Source organism: Populus euphratica, unplaced genomic scaffold (genome assembly GCF_000495115.2).
Source record: "Populus euphratica unplaced genomic scaffold, PopEup_1.0 scaffold10.1, whole genome shotgun sequence".
NCBI classification, from domain to species: Eukaryota; Viridiplantae; Streptophyta; class Magnoliopsida; order Malpighiales; family Salicaceae; genus Populus; species Populus euphratica.
The window spans coordinates 158,425-170,741 of record NW_011499856.1 but is presented as its reverse complement, the minus strand read 5'-3'; the positions used below and the strand labels follow the sequence as shown (position 1 = coordinate 170,741).

General features: G+C 32.6%; 3 protein-coding genes across 3 annotated transcripts; all 3 read left to right on the top strand.

Moving 5' to 3' along the window:
• Positions 1–1,740: 1,740 nt before the first annotated feature.
• Positions 1,741–2,094, top strand: LOC105123501 (wound-induced protein 1-like). The gene has a single exon (XM_011023136.1). The coding sequence runs from the start codon at positions 1,741–1,743 to the stop codon at positions 2,092–2,094; it is 354 nt and encodes a 117-aa protein (XP_011021438.1).
• Positions 2,095–4,568: 2,474 nt separating this feature from the next.
• Positions 4,569–8,001, top strand: LOC105123197 (U2 small nuclear ribonucleoprotein B'' 2-like). The gene is made up of 5 exons (XM_011022707.1): positions 4,569–4,735; positions 5,087–5,259; positions 6,068–6,164; positions 7,019–7,098; positions 7,436–8,001. Exons 1-5 carry the CDS (start codon positions 4,663–4,665, stop codon positions 7,712–7,714), a joined length of 702 nt encoding a protein of 233 aa, XP_011021009.1. The 5' UTR covers positions 4,569–4,662; the 3' UTR covers positions 7,715–8,001.
• Positions 8,002–11,119: 3,118 nt separating this feature from the next.
• LOC105123196 (F-box/LRR-repeat protein 3-like) lies at positions 11,120–12,273 on the top strand. The gene is made up of 3 exons (XM_011022706.1): positions 11,120–11,198; positions 11,571–11,695; positions 12,148–12,273. The coding sequence occupies exons 1-3, from the start codon at positions 11,153–11,155 to the stop codon at positions 12,259–12,261; spliced, it is 285 nt and encodes a 94-aa protein (XP_011021008.1). The 5' UTR covers positions 11,120–11,152; the 3' UTR covers positions 12,262–12,273.
• Positions 12,274–12,317: the final 44 nt, after the last annotated feature.

Here is a 12,317-nt window from a genome sequence, read left to right as displayed (position 1 = left end):
TTTTTTAAAATAACACAGTTCTATGGTTGTACATACACCACCCACCTAAATATGTAGATACAATTTGCGCGTATAATCAAATTAAATTGGAAAAAACTCTTTTATCTCCTTGTTTCTTCTTCCTCCTCCTCTCGACCTCTCTCGACTATGCTAAAGCTCTCTCTCTCTCTCTCTCTCTAGCATGTTAGACAACTCTTCCTTTCTCCACCACATCCTTTTTCTTTTTCTTCTTATTATATTTGTGTTGATCGCGTAGACGTCACCTGCACATCTTGTAACCACGTATGTGATAATTGAATGTTTTATAAAACTGTTTTATTTTAGAAAATAAGTTTTTAATTGTGATAGTTTGAGTATATTTTTCTGAGAAAAAAATTACAAAATTTGTGAAATTATGTTTGTTTTAGATTCGTCATCATGGCGCCATCACCACAGTCCAGTCTACCTAATGTTCTGCTACCTAAGAGTTGCCTAAACAGATCTCCATTATTCTCTTGGCATTGAACTTCTGTCCTTGATCGAGAGGTCACTGCCAATACGTGAAAGTCCCATCCGCAAGCAGCACTATAATTTAGGTCCCTTGATCGAACTGTACAACATATGACGAACAAACACTTCTCTTATCCATTCATTTGGCTAGTTAAGAATACAGACACATAACAAATTGATGAGGACTCCCATATTTAAATTGAGATTGAATTTCGATGAAGGATAACTTTATGCGTAGACAGAAAGTATATTCTCTGAGTTTAGGGTTCATCATGAGTTAGACAAGAGATTGATATGTAAAGTCCAGATATATATTTTCAGGATTTGAATAATCTAAAAAATTTTAGGAACAAGACATGATGTTAATCAACTTAAAGAAAGATTTTTTTTTTATGTGGAGACCTATTAGATTTTTTGGAAAAAAATACCTGTATGTATTTTTGTCATTAGAAATACTAAAGGTATCTTTGAATCAGAGATTAAATCTTTTTTCTAAATGATTTTAAAAATATGTTTCCCATCAGAAGAATTTAATTATTAGTTTTATTTGAGTTTTGATTTTAAGATTTGAATCTAAAAAATTAAGAAAGAAAACAAAATCTTCTTAATCACCGGATTAATCTATTAAAATACATATATTATTTGTGAAATATTATATATATATATATATATATATATAATTCTGAAACTTCAAAATATAAATAGATGGATAAGTATGGGTATTGAGGCCTTAAAATAGCATATATTAAAACAAATGATACTGTTAATTGAGTACTCATTAGCCTGAGATAGAATTTCCATTCTTTATAAACTTTCTCACTTATCATGTAATTAATTAACTAATTAAATATTGGCCTCAAAATTATATGTGGAACCTAAAGCTTGGCTTTGTAGGTCCTTTGACTCATCACCATCCATGGAATTCATGATACAGTCCACGTCCTCTTTACATTCCCTATAAAACCATCCCCAGAGCTCCCATATTCAAATATCAAATCCAAAAACAACAAAAGCAAAACACAATCACCCCTCTCTTTCTTTCTTCCCCTAAGACTACATCGATCTCTTTGTTCTTTAAAACTGGAAACCAAGCAAGCAAGCCTGGAGGAGATCGAAGGAGAAAATAACAAGAGGGTTGTGGTAGCCCTATATGATGCCCTAGTCAACAAGGACATCGAAACGGCACACCGCTTCCTAGCACCTGACCTAGAGTGGTGGTTTCATGGTCCACCAATTCACCAGCAACATTTGATGAGCTTACTCACTGGCCAATCACCACCTTCATCTTCGTCAGTAAGACCGAACAAGAAGTCCTTCGTCTTTCACCCCCTTTCCAATGTTGTTTCCTTTGGATCAATGGTCCTTGTTGAAGGGTTTAACAAGGATTGGAATGTTTCGTGGGTTCATGCATGGACTGTCACAAATGGGATCATTACCCAAGTTAGAGAATACTTCAACACTTCTGTTACTGTCACCCGTTTTGGAGATGGAGGATCGTCATCACCGGCGATTAGCACTTCTCAGTTTAGGGCTAGTTGCCAAAGCGTTTGGCAAAGCAAGGTCTCTGATAACAAGTCTGTGCCTGGTCTTGTTTTGGCACTCTAATGAACGAATGTTTAGTTTTCGTGTTCCTGGACTGTTATTCTAAATAATATATGTATATAAGTACATATCTTAATTAATTATTAAATTACGTATAATCAATGTTCATGGTATCCTAATTCCTATTTCTTGTCAAAAATTTAAAAGAATATAACCCTCGTTTTCTTAGTTGTTTACACGTACTTATATATTATTTTTAATAGTTGAAAGTTTTATTAAAAAAAATTACAAAAATAATAACCTAACATGGAAGTGCAGTACAAGAGAGAAACAAAAAAATAATAAGAAATCAACTCCTCTTTACTTAATATTCTCTATTAAGCTCTAAAAAACTAAAATCAAATTTTAGCTATAAAGCAATATTTTCTGCATGGGCTCTTTTTAAATGGGGGCGGAGCCACCGTGGGCAAGAGGGGCAATTTCTTCTTTAATTTTATTTTAAAATATTTTTTATATTAATATAATAATTTATATCTTACAAAAAAAATTAAAATAAATGACGTGCCTAGAAAAAAAAATAACAACTTGAGTGTTTATATCTCAATAGTTTGTATCTTTTTATTATCTTTTTTTTCTTGTCAATTTATTTTTATCTTCTTTTAAATAGGCTGGTCTCTTTCTTTTCTTTTTTGATTTATTTGTATTGACTACATATATGTGTATTGTACCCATGTTTTGGAATTTCAAGATTACTATGATTCATGAATTTTTAGTGTCATTTTTCCCCTAATTTTCTAAATAACAAATTTAGTTGGGTTTATTTCATTTTTTTCTTCTCTTTCAAGAAAGTTTGATAATTTTAGACCTAAATTTTAATGGATAGCTAAAAAAAATAAAATTAGAGCTTATATTTTTTAGTTAAGAGATTAAGTAGTTTGCCAAACAAAAACTATATGGATAACTTGTTTTTTTTTTTTTGATGCAAACACAGAGTGCTTCAATATATTTGGTTAGTAATTTTAAGATTACTCAATGACTTTTTATTCATTATTCATTAGTTAGGAGCTGAAAAATTAATTTTCAAGTTTATAAACAGAATTCAATAACTTAAATATGAAAAAAAATGATTAATTTTTATTTTTTTTCATATTATCGCTACCAATTATTTATAGAAGAAAGTTATTAATTTGAAAATATAACCTCGAAAACATAATTAATTATCTAAAAAAAATATTATTTATATATTTTAGTTTACACAGCCACTAATGTTTTGTAAAATAAATAGCACTGAATAGGAAATCTAAGTGTGAAAATATGGGAGTGAAATATTAATTATCATAATTTTTCTATATAAACAAACCCTTCCTCCAATATATTTCACCACATTAGATAAAAACATCATGCTTAGCACATGTTTGGTATATAATTTTGATTTAAAATTTACCTTATTATCATAAAATAAAACAAATTGTACTTAAGTAAATATATTAGTGATCCTTCTCACCCCCTTCACCCTGCATGGTTCATGGAAAATCTCTTTTTTATTTGGCACCCTGTGCGGTCACTTTTTTTTATTGTTTTTAGCTTCTTATCTCTTTTTTTTTTTGGTAAATAAAAGTAATAATTTAGCTTCTTATCTCAAGTTTCTCAAGATATATATTTTTACTCTGTTAGACGACATTATTTGTTTTTTTTTGTTTTACTTGCTCATTTTTTGATGATGATGTTTCTTGTGTTATGAAATCTATAGGTTTTTTCTTTTACCTTTTTTTTTTAAATTTTTTTTTAATTGCAGTCAACTTTGCAACATGTTGCCACTTCTTCCTCAGCATATTTGCCCTAGAAAATGATGGACATTTTCCATCTAGTATAAACGAAATTTACTAGGATGTTAATTAACAAAGTCAACAATCTCCTGATTTCTATTGAAAAATCCATATTAAAAAAAGGTAGGAATGGAATTTAGAAATGGAAGATATTTATTTTCATCTTGGCAAATCAATTTAAAACTCAACTAACTTGAGATCAAAATAAATTTAGATTGAAGAAAAATAAAATAAACAAAAAAACTAGTTATTTAGATCAAAAATACAAATTGATTCGTTAACTTAATTGATTCAAGCCTAACTCAGTTAAAAACTGACCCTTAGCTCATTAATTTTTTTATTAAAATAATATTTTTTTAAATATATTTAAACTCATGACAAAGCTAAGTTCTATAACTATTAGAAAAACAACATTAGTAATTAATCTAGAGGATTGAAAGAGGCTCACTCCCATTCTATAATCCAAACTCTTTTCCAAGTTAATCCAAAAAAAATATTTTTTTATGGGAAATTATTATTATTATTATTAGTAATATTGTTTTATAAAAAAAATGTTAATAAAATTAAAAAGTAGAAAAAATCTGGTGTTTTCAAAGTTTAGCCCATGCTAAAGCCAGAAGCCCAAAACATAGTTGACTCCAGCCCAAAAACTGCAACCACTCTAAAAAGCCCAAATATATAGTTCGGGCACGGTCTGTCCTAAAACAGACTCTATTTCCCTCCCCTCCCCTTCCCTTTCTCAAAAACCCAAAATTTCTCAGTCCCAGTCTCAGATTCTCTCTTGCCTTTTTTTTTTTTAGCGAAGATGCTAACAGGAGACATACCACCGAACCAAACAATTTACGTTAAGAACCTCAACGAGAAGGTCAAGAAAGAAGGTATATTGTACTTGCTTTACTTTAACGTTCTTCCTGTTTTTCTTACCGAGTTTGAGTAACTAGAACCCTAAAAAATCTCAACTTCACTTTTTTTTTTTCTTTCTAGGCAATATATAAGTTGACCCATTTAAGCTAAAAGCAGTTTTAATTGATTTTTCTAGTAGATTTCTTGTTAGGGTTACTGAAAGTGAAATCAGGTTTAGAATTTTGGGGTGGAAGTATCTTAAAAGAGCTGTTAAAGGAAGATATTTGGTCAATGAGAAGTGGAGAATATGGTGATTTTTTTTTTGTGACTTTGAAGTATTTTAGCTTAATTGTGTTAGGTTTTTGACGGGTTTTTTTGGTGGGTAGAGTTGAAGAGATCACTTTATTGTTTGTTCTCTCAATACGGGAGGATTTTGGATGTTGTTGCTTTGAAGACGGCAAAGCTTCGAGGGCAAGCATGGGTTGTGTTTAGCGAAGTGACGGCTGCAAGTAATGCTGTGCGGCAAATGCAGGGTTTTCCATTTTATGATAAACCTATGGTACGTTTTGAGATGCTTGGTCAGTAAGTCTTCAACTCTTTGTATTTGATAATGCATCAGCTATGGTATGTTATTTCAATTCCTTTTTTAAGTTTGTGTAATGTAAAGAATTTTATGTTTTATCTTCTTCACGTTTTTAAGGACACAATTTTGATGGATTATTAAGTTGTCTATACAATTGATTGATTTGCAACTAGTTTTGGATGTGATTTTGTGACCGTCAATTATAGCCTTTGTGCCTATGCTGTTCAGTTTTTGTTTTGGTTTCATCATCAAGCTTTTGTTTCTTGTCATGGACAAGCATGAGAGGGGAATGGTAATTTTGCACTAGCTGTCTTCTAAAACTATGGTTGGAAAATGAATGGTTCTGGTTGAGTGACCTGTAAGAGAAGCCATGAGATTTTTTGTGGTTAATAATGGGGCCATTGTGATTCTTAAGCTAATAGTTCATTATGTAATGGAAACAAGAAGAAAAAGGGAAAGATTGTGATGTCTTATATGAAGTTTCAATTATGTCCTTCATGGAATTATATTATTTTTCACCTAATAAAATGGTCATAGTTGTGTGATATATTTTATTTTAGTGTAATAAAGAACGGAGAATCATGCATGTCCTTAATTGACTGCAATTTGATTAAAAAAATTGACCATTGTACTCGTTGAAGCATGCATTCATCGAAGACGGTTATTCTGTGTATTTATGAATGATACCTTCATTTAGAATCTTAATCAAATTTCTATTTCTGCATTCTATCTTTGTTCCTACTAAATTTTCAATGTGGTAATGTATCTCATTGATTTGGTGCAGCGAATCCAATATGCAAAAACAATGTCTGATTGCATTACAGAAGCAGAAGGAGTCTATGATCCAAATGCAAAGAAAAAGAAGAAGAACGAAGAAAAAGGTGAGTGCAACTAACTAGCAATTTATACTTTTATCTTTATTAGACTGGCATGTATATGAAATTGACCATTCAAATGGAACTCATTACTTTATGTCATAAAAAATTGACCATTCAAATGGAACTCATTACAATGAGTCAGGAAAATAGCTTTGCATTAGGAAATTATAACAAAGAAATATGTTTGAATTGTCCTATGTAAATGCAGTACTGAATGGAAGTAATAGAAATATCCAGTTGGCCATTTCTTTTGACTGCTCAAAAAGGTTGGAAGAGCCATATTTTGAGCAAATTCTTTGTGAAAGAGTCTCCCACTGCTTGCTATGTTTTGCTGAAACTACATCATTTAATGGTTGATTCAGTTGTCTAGTTCCTCACTCAAGCATATGACCAGCCTAAGGAAATATACATGGTTCAAATATAATCTTTTACGTGATTATATTATTGTAAAATTGAAACCAAATACCAAACTTGAAGCAAGCACTGCCCCTATGAATTTGGTGCTGATACCATGATTTGCATGTTTCAGTGGATGCTCCTGTGTAAATTTGGTGGTTTGGACTTCTAGGGTTACGGTTTTAATGGACAAAATCAGAGGAGAAACAAGTTATGTCTGTGCCAAAAGTTCTGGATATCTAATGTATCGTTTTCTAATAACTTTTGACAACTTAGAAAAGAAAAAAGTAGAGAAGTTTTCGGGTAGTGCCATGTCTTATTGAAATGGGATTTAAATTTTGCAACAAGACCAATGTTCTGTTTTGACTTACTGTTAAATGGATTATGTTTTAATTTTTATTCAGTGATGCTCCTGCTATTCTATTATCTGCAAATAATTTAACACATGTTTTCCTCTTCAGCTGAAAGAAAAAAACGTGCTGAAGAATCCCAGCAATCAGCTCCAGCTAATGGTAAACCTGCTGAAAGTAACGGGGGCCAGGTAAGTCATATTTTATGCTTTTCTCTACCATATTAACTTGCACACTTGCATACATGTTAATGCTCTTAAGAGTTGGGCAAATACTTAGGTCATGTGTGAAGTATTCACATGTTTCGTTTGCATGACAATGAGAAGTGTTGAAGATGATTGCATGATAATTGTTTGAAGCAGTCAGTGTGCCATTGATGTATTGATCTCATTACTGGGATTAATGCACCTTTTGTGTGTATTTCATCTGTTCACCTCAACTACTTATTTTGGAAAAGAGGAGGGAATTCGCCTATTTTATTTGATCAATTCTTGCTTATTATGTCCTGTCTGTGTCTATGATGTGTAGACTTCTTTCCGCCAAGGAAACCAGGGTGCACAAGAAACAGCTCCGCCAAATAATATATTGTTTATTCAAAACTTGCCCCATGAAACCACTAGCATGATGTTGCAAGTGCTCTTCCAGCAATACCCAGGATTTAGGGAAGTCCGAATGATTGAGGCAAAGCCAGGTATTGCATTTGTGGAATTTGAAGATGATGTGCAATCCTCCATGGCCATGCAGGCCCTTCAAGGTTTCAAAATTACTCCCCAGAACCCCATGGCTGTTACCTATGCCAAGAAGTAACCGGCCTTTGTGATGAAGCAATTGCCTCATTCACTTCTTGCCTCAAATGTTACTCGTGGTTGGGATGATTGAAGAGTTTTATGAATATTGTAGTGATGTAGAATTTTGAAAACTAATTGTAGAATTTCACTTCCAATTTGATTGATGTTTCACTACTCGTTGTTTATATCCTATCTAGTGATGTTGCCGAGTGGTGAGGGCAACTTCCATATATATTTTTATTCTCAACTCGTTGTTTATGCCATATCTGGCGATGTTGCCAATCGATGAGGATTAAAAGTCTTCTACTCTTATCATTTATTTTTACAGCAAGATCATGGCCTTATATTTTGAGAGTAGGCATCTTCCTTAGTATGGTTCAGAACTTTTGTGTCGTCGGATTCTGATCCAACTTGCAAAATAGGAATGGAAATGGAAGCTAAAGAACTTGTAGTTGAAATTGATGTGGAAAACACAATTAGGGTTTCACCAAAACTTTCCAATGTCTCATTGATGATTCTTTCCGTTGTATATGTGTGTCACTAGCAGAAAAGAAAAGCATGGCTCTTCCAGCTATGGCCATAATTTAGCCGGGGAGTCTCATATTGCGAATGGAAGATTTGGTCACCTAGCCTGCAATTTGAAGAACCTTGTATTGGATTTGGAGTGGAAGGGTCATGTTTGACATTCAACTAACTTAAAGTCATCCACATGTGACCTGTCGGTGATAAGAAAATTCTTATAGAACACCCATTTTCAATGGATGAATCTTGTTGCAAAATCAGGAAAACTGATTAGGAGTTTAGAACAATACAAGTTTTATAACCGAAGCTAAAGAAAATACATCAAACCAAATCTAATCCCTCTTGTCCAGCAAAGATGTGGCCTTCTCTGTAAATGCATAAACAAGTGACTAAGGACGAAGCCAAGAATCCATGAAAAAAAAAAACCAGCAGTGGAAATGGAAAACCAATAACATGCAATGGCGCCAATGGATTTGCTTCTACCAAATCAATACCACACAAGTAAAAACCTCTCAAGTTTCAACAGGGAAGATAACAAAAAAGATTCATAGAGAGATGGAAAGGGAGAGATGTCTAGGGTAGGCCGCTCAGAAAAGGCATTTCCCAAGCTTTTTGGGTGCTCCAATTGATGGTTCTCCCCACCTCTTTCTATGGAGCAGAAAGGCAAAGAGCTGTTTGCCTCTTGTTAAAACTCAAAGGGACATCTATTCCCAGAAGCTTCAGAGGCCATACAGCGAAAGGTTCATTCAAAGAGCTCATCACGATAAGTTGTCTTTTGGCTGGTTTTTAAGTGGATTTGGTAACGTGGTGTAAATTATATTAAATGTGTTAATATTAAAAATAATTTTAAAAAATAAAAAAATATTTTAATATATTTCTAAATAAAAAATATATTATACCATAAACGCTACTATAATTTTAAATCATCCAAATGTTAACACTACAGGATTAGATAACTAAGGTTAATTTTTTATTCATATCCCCTTATTTTTTAAGTGGATTTAAGGTTATATTAGATCCAGTCGGATTATCTGATTTTAGCAAAATTAAAATCTAACTAAGTCCAATGAGTTTTATAATTTTTAAATTGATTTTTATAATTTTTAAACTGATTTAATTAGTTTTTTCTCTTGATTTGATATTCTTATTTATTTTTATATTTTTATATATTAACACACTCTTTTGAACATTAGATTAAATTTTATGAGTTTTTCTTTTATTTTTTCATTCAAATTTAATGTTTTAATCAATACTTATATTTTAATAATTTATAGTTTTGACATGATAATACGTATCATATCATGGGTTAGGAACCTAAATGAGTCTTGTATTTAAAAATAGTTTTAAAAACTTCATTAAATACTATGATTCTGAAGAAGTAAGTTGTATTTAAAAGATAATTCGGTAATTAATATTTGAAACTTTAACTGGGATATTTCATGTTTTAAAAATTATTTTAATGTAGAATATTTTTTAAAAAATATTTTTCATTTTAAAATGTTTCAAATAATTTTTTTAATTTTTTTACATCAGCATATTAAAATTATAAAAAAAATATTAATTTAATATTTTTTTAAATAAAAGCACACTTTTAAAACATATATTAAAGTAAAAATACGGCACTCACGAACGCTCACTGAATTAAATAGGTAGTTCAACAAGAGAAAAGAATTAATGTAGTCCTCTAAAAATAAAATAACACCAAAAAATCTACTATATAGACTGTTTATTGTCGCAAGTCAACTTCCCCAAGGACTCCAGAATCTCCACCAGCTGTACCAGTGTTAACCGTTACCCCTCATACAACCTTTCCTTAAACTCCAAAAAAAAAAAATCCTTTAAAAATCTTGCACACTCTTTTCCACCCATGAAAACAAACAAGAAAACCACTATGCAAGCGCCCCCAATGGTTGGTTTTCTCGCTGAAGAAATCATCTTTACAATCCTTGACTATCTTAACAATGACCCTTTTGCTAAAAAGTCTTTTTCTTTAACATGCAAAACTTTGTACTCCATTGAAGCTGACCATAGGAAGACTCTTAAGCCGCTTAGAGCTGAGCTTTTATCAAGAGCCCTTCATAAATACCCTCATATTGAACATCTTGATCTAACTCTTTGTCCTCACATTGAAGATAGCATGTTGAATGTTGTTTCTTTGTCATGTAAGGATGTTTTGTGTTCTATAAACCTGTCAAGGTCAAGGTTTTTTACTAATATTGGGTTGGCGAGTTTTGTTTCAAGGTGTTCTAATTTGGTTGAGACTGATTTGTCTATTGGGGTAGAGTTGAATAATTTGGCTACTGCTGCAATTGCTGAGGCTAAGAAATTGGAGAAGTTGTGGTTGGCTAGGTGTAAGCTGATTACTGATATGGGGATTGGTTGCATTGCCGTTGGGTATAGAAAGTTGAGGTTGGTTTCTCGAAATGGTGTTTGAAGGCTAGTGATCTTGGTGTGGAATTGCTTGCTTTGAAATATAAGGATATGATGAGGAGTTTGGATCTCTCTTACTTACAGGTAATTTGATGTCTTTCTTTGTCTATTTTGGTTTCTGTTCTCTGTTTGTTTTCCGAGGAACATAAAGGAAAGAAAAACTCAAAAGCTTCTTGTTGGATTGTTGTTTGTTTTTACTTCCTTCAATAATTGATCTTTGTTGAAGTTATTATTAGGACAGTACATGCTTTTGATGTTGTTCTGTTATGTAACTGTGGTGTTTTTACTTCCAATCTGATGTCACAATGTTTCCTTTGACTTGGATTTAAGTACTGATAAGAATTTAATTGTCAGCAATGTGATTTCTTGCCACTTGGGTTGAAATTGAAGCTTGGCTTTTTGATGATTTGAACCCTTGCTGCTGTTTCCCGACGCATTGTTTCTGTTTAGAGCACTAATCAAGTCTATGATTGGGAAAATTCTAATCTTAGTGGGACAATATTTGATGGTCAGCATTCCTGAAAAGTTGTTTCAGAAGATTCAAGAATTAGGTTATGCCCCATGACAGTTTGTCTGAATTTATTAATTTGTTTCTTCAGCTATGTTTTATGGTGGACAATAACTTCTAGAGAGGTTTAATGTTTGTTGACTAAAACTTGGTCAAAAAAGTTGCACGTGATATAAAGTCCATGCAAATGTAGCTACGAAGTGAGAATCTTTTGGTAAAGTCTCCTCTACACTGTACAATTGATTGGCGCTTTTTAAGGAATTTACCACTTTAGTTAATCATACAGTATTATATGGTGGATTACTGCCTCGCTAATTCTAATCAGCCTCCTAACAGTTTTGTCTCAAATTGTGGTAATTAAAATGCAATGCAGGCAGTTTTGAGAACTCTAAAATGATTATGAGTTTGTTTGCAGATTACAGAGAATGTCTTCCATCTATTTTGCAATTGCAGCATCTTGAAGATCTAGTCCTCGAGGGATGCCTTGGTATTGATGATGATGGCCTCTCAACTCTTCAACAGAGTTGCAAGTCACTCAAGGTGCCTTTTCATATAAGTTAGTTCTGCGTTGTTTGCAGGGTTGCAAATTTTGATGCTGTTTGTTGCTCTTTTTTTTCGTTGAGTTTGTTACCAACTCATGGAGGAGCGAAACATTTGAATTCCAGAATTGAATGAATTAAGTCGAAATTGTTTTCTTTTATTGAGTTCCTAGGCGTGAATTCTTACGGTAGTCCATTTCACTCGCCCATTTCGCGCAGGGTGTTTGATATTCAATCAACAATTTCTCCAATTTTACAAATCTTTCAGACACTTGATATGTCAAACTGCCAGAACATTAGTCATGTGAGCTTGTCATCTCTGATAAGCGATGCGGAAAACCTAGGAGAACATACTCTAGCTTCTGTTCCTACTGTGAGTCCAATATCTAAAATATCTCCTGGATGTTTTTGGTTCGCATGAAGGTTCATTATTAATACTTGATGATGGTTCAGGTTACAGCTAATCTAGCAAAATGTTTGCAGAACTTTTCGGGGCTGCAACCAGTTAAGCTGGATGGCTGTGTGGTTAAATGTTCTGGCATTAGAGCCATTTGGAAGTTGGCCTAACTCGGTCTAGGAATTGAGCTTCAGTAAGTGCTCAGGAGTGGATGTCCTGAACTGGA

Coding starts and splice junctions, on each gene's coding strand:
- LOC105123196 (XM_011022706.1), top strand. CDS start 11,153: ATGGTCAGCATTCCTGAAAAGTTGTTTCAGAAGATTCAAGAATTAG. Junction 11,199..11,570: donor TCAGAAGATTCAAGAATTAG/GTTATGCCCCAT, acceptor GTTTGTTTGCAG/ATTACAGAGAATGTCTTCCA. Junction 11,696..12,147: donor AGAGTTGCAAGTCACTCAAG/GTGCCTTTTCAT, acceptor ATGATGGTTCAG/GTTACAGCTAATCTAGCAAA.
- LOC105123501 (XM_011023136.1), top strand. CDS start 1,741: ATGAGCTTACTCACTGGCCAATCACCACCTTCATCTTCGTCAGTAAGA.
- LOC105123197 (XM_011022707.1), top strand. CDS start 4,663: ATGCTAACAGGAGACATACCACCGAACCAAACAATTTACGTTAAGAAC. Junction 5,260..6,067: donor CATTTTATGATAAACCTATG/GTACGTTTTGAG, acceptor GATTTGGTGCAG/CGAATCCAATATGCAAAAAC. Junction 7,099..7,435: donor CTGAAAGTAACGGGGGCCAG/GTAAGTCATATT, acceptor TATGATGTGTAG/ACTTCTTTCCGCCAAGGAAA.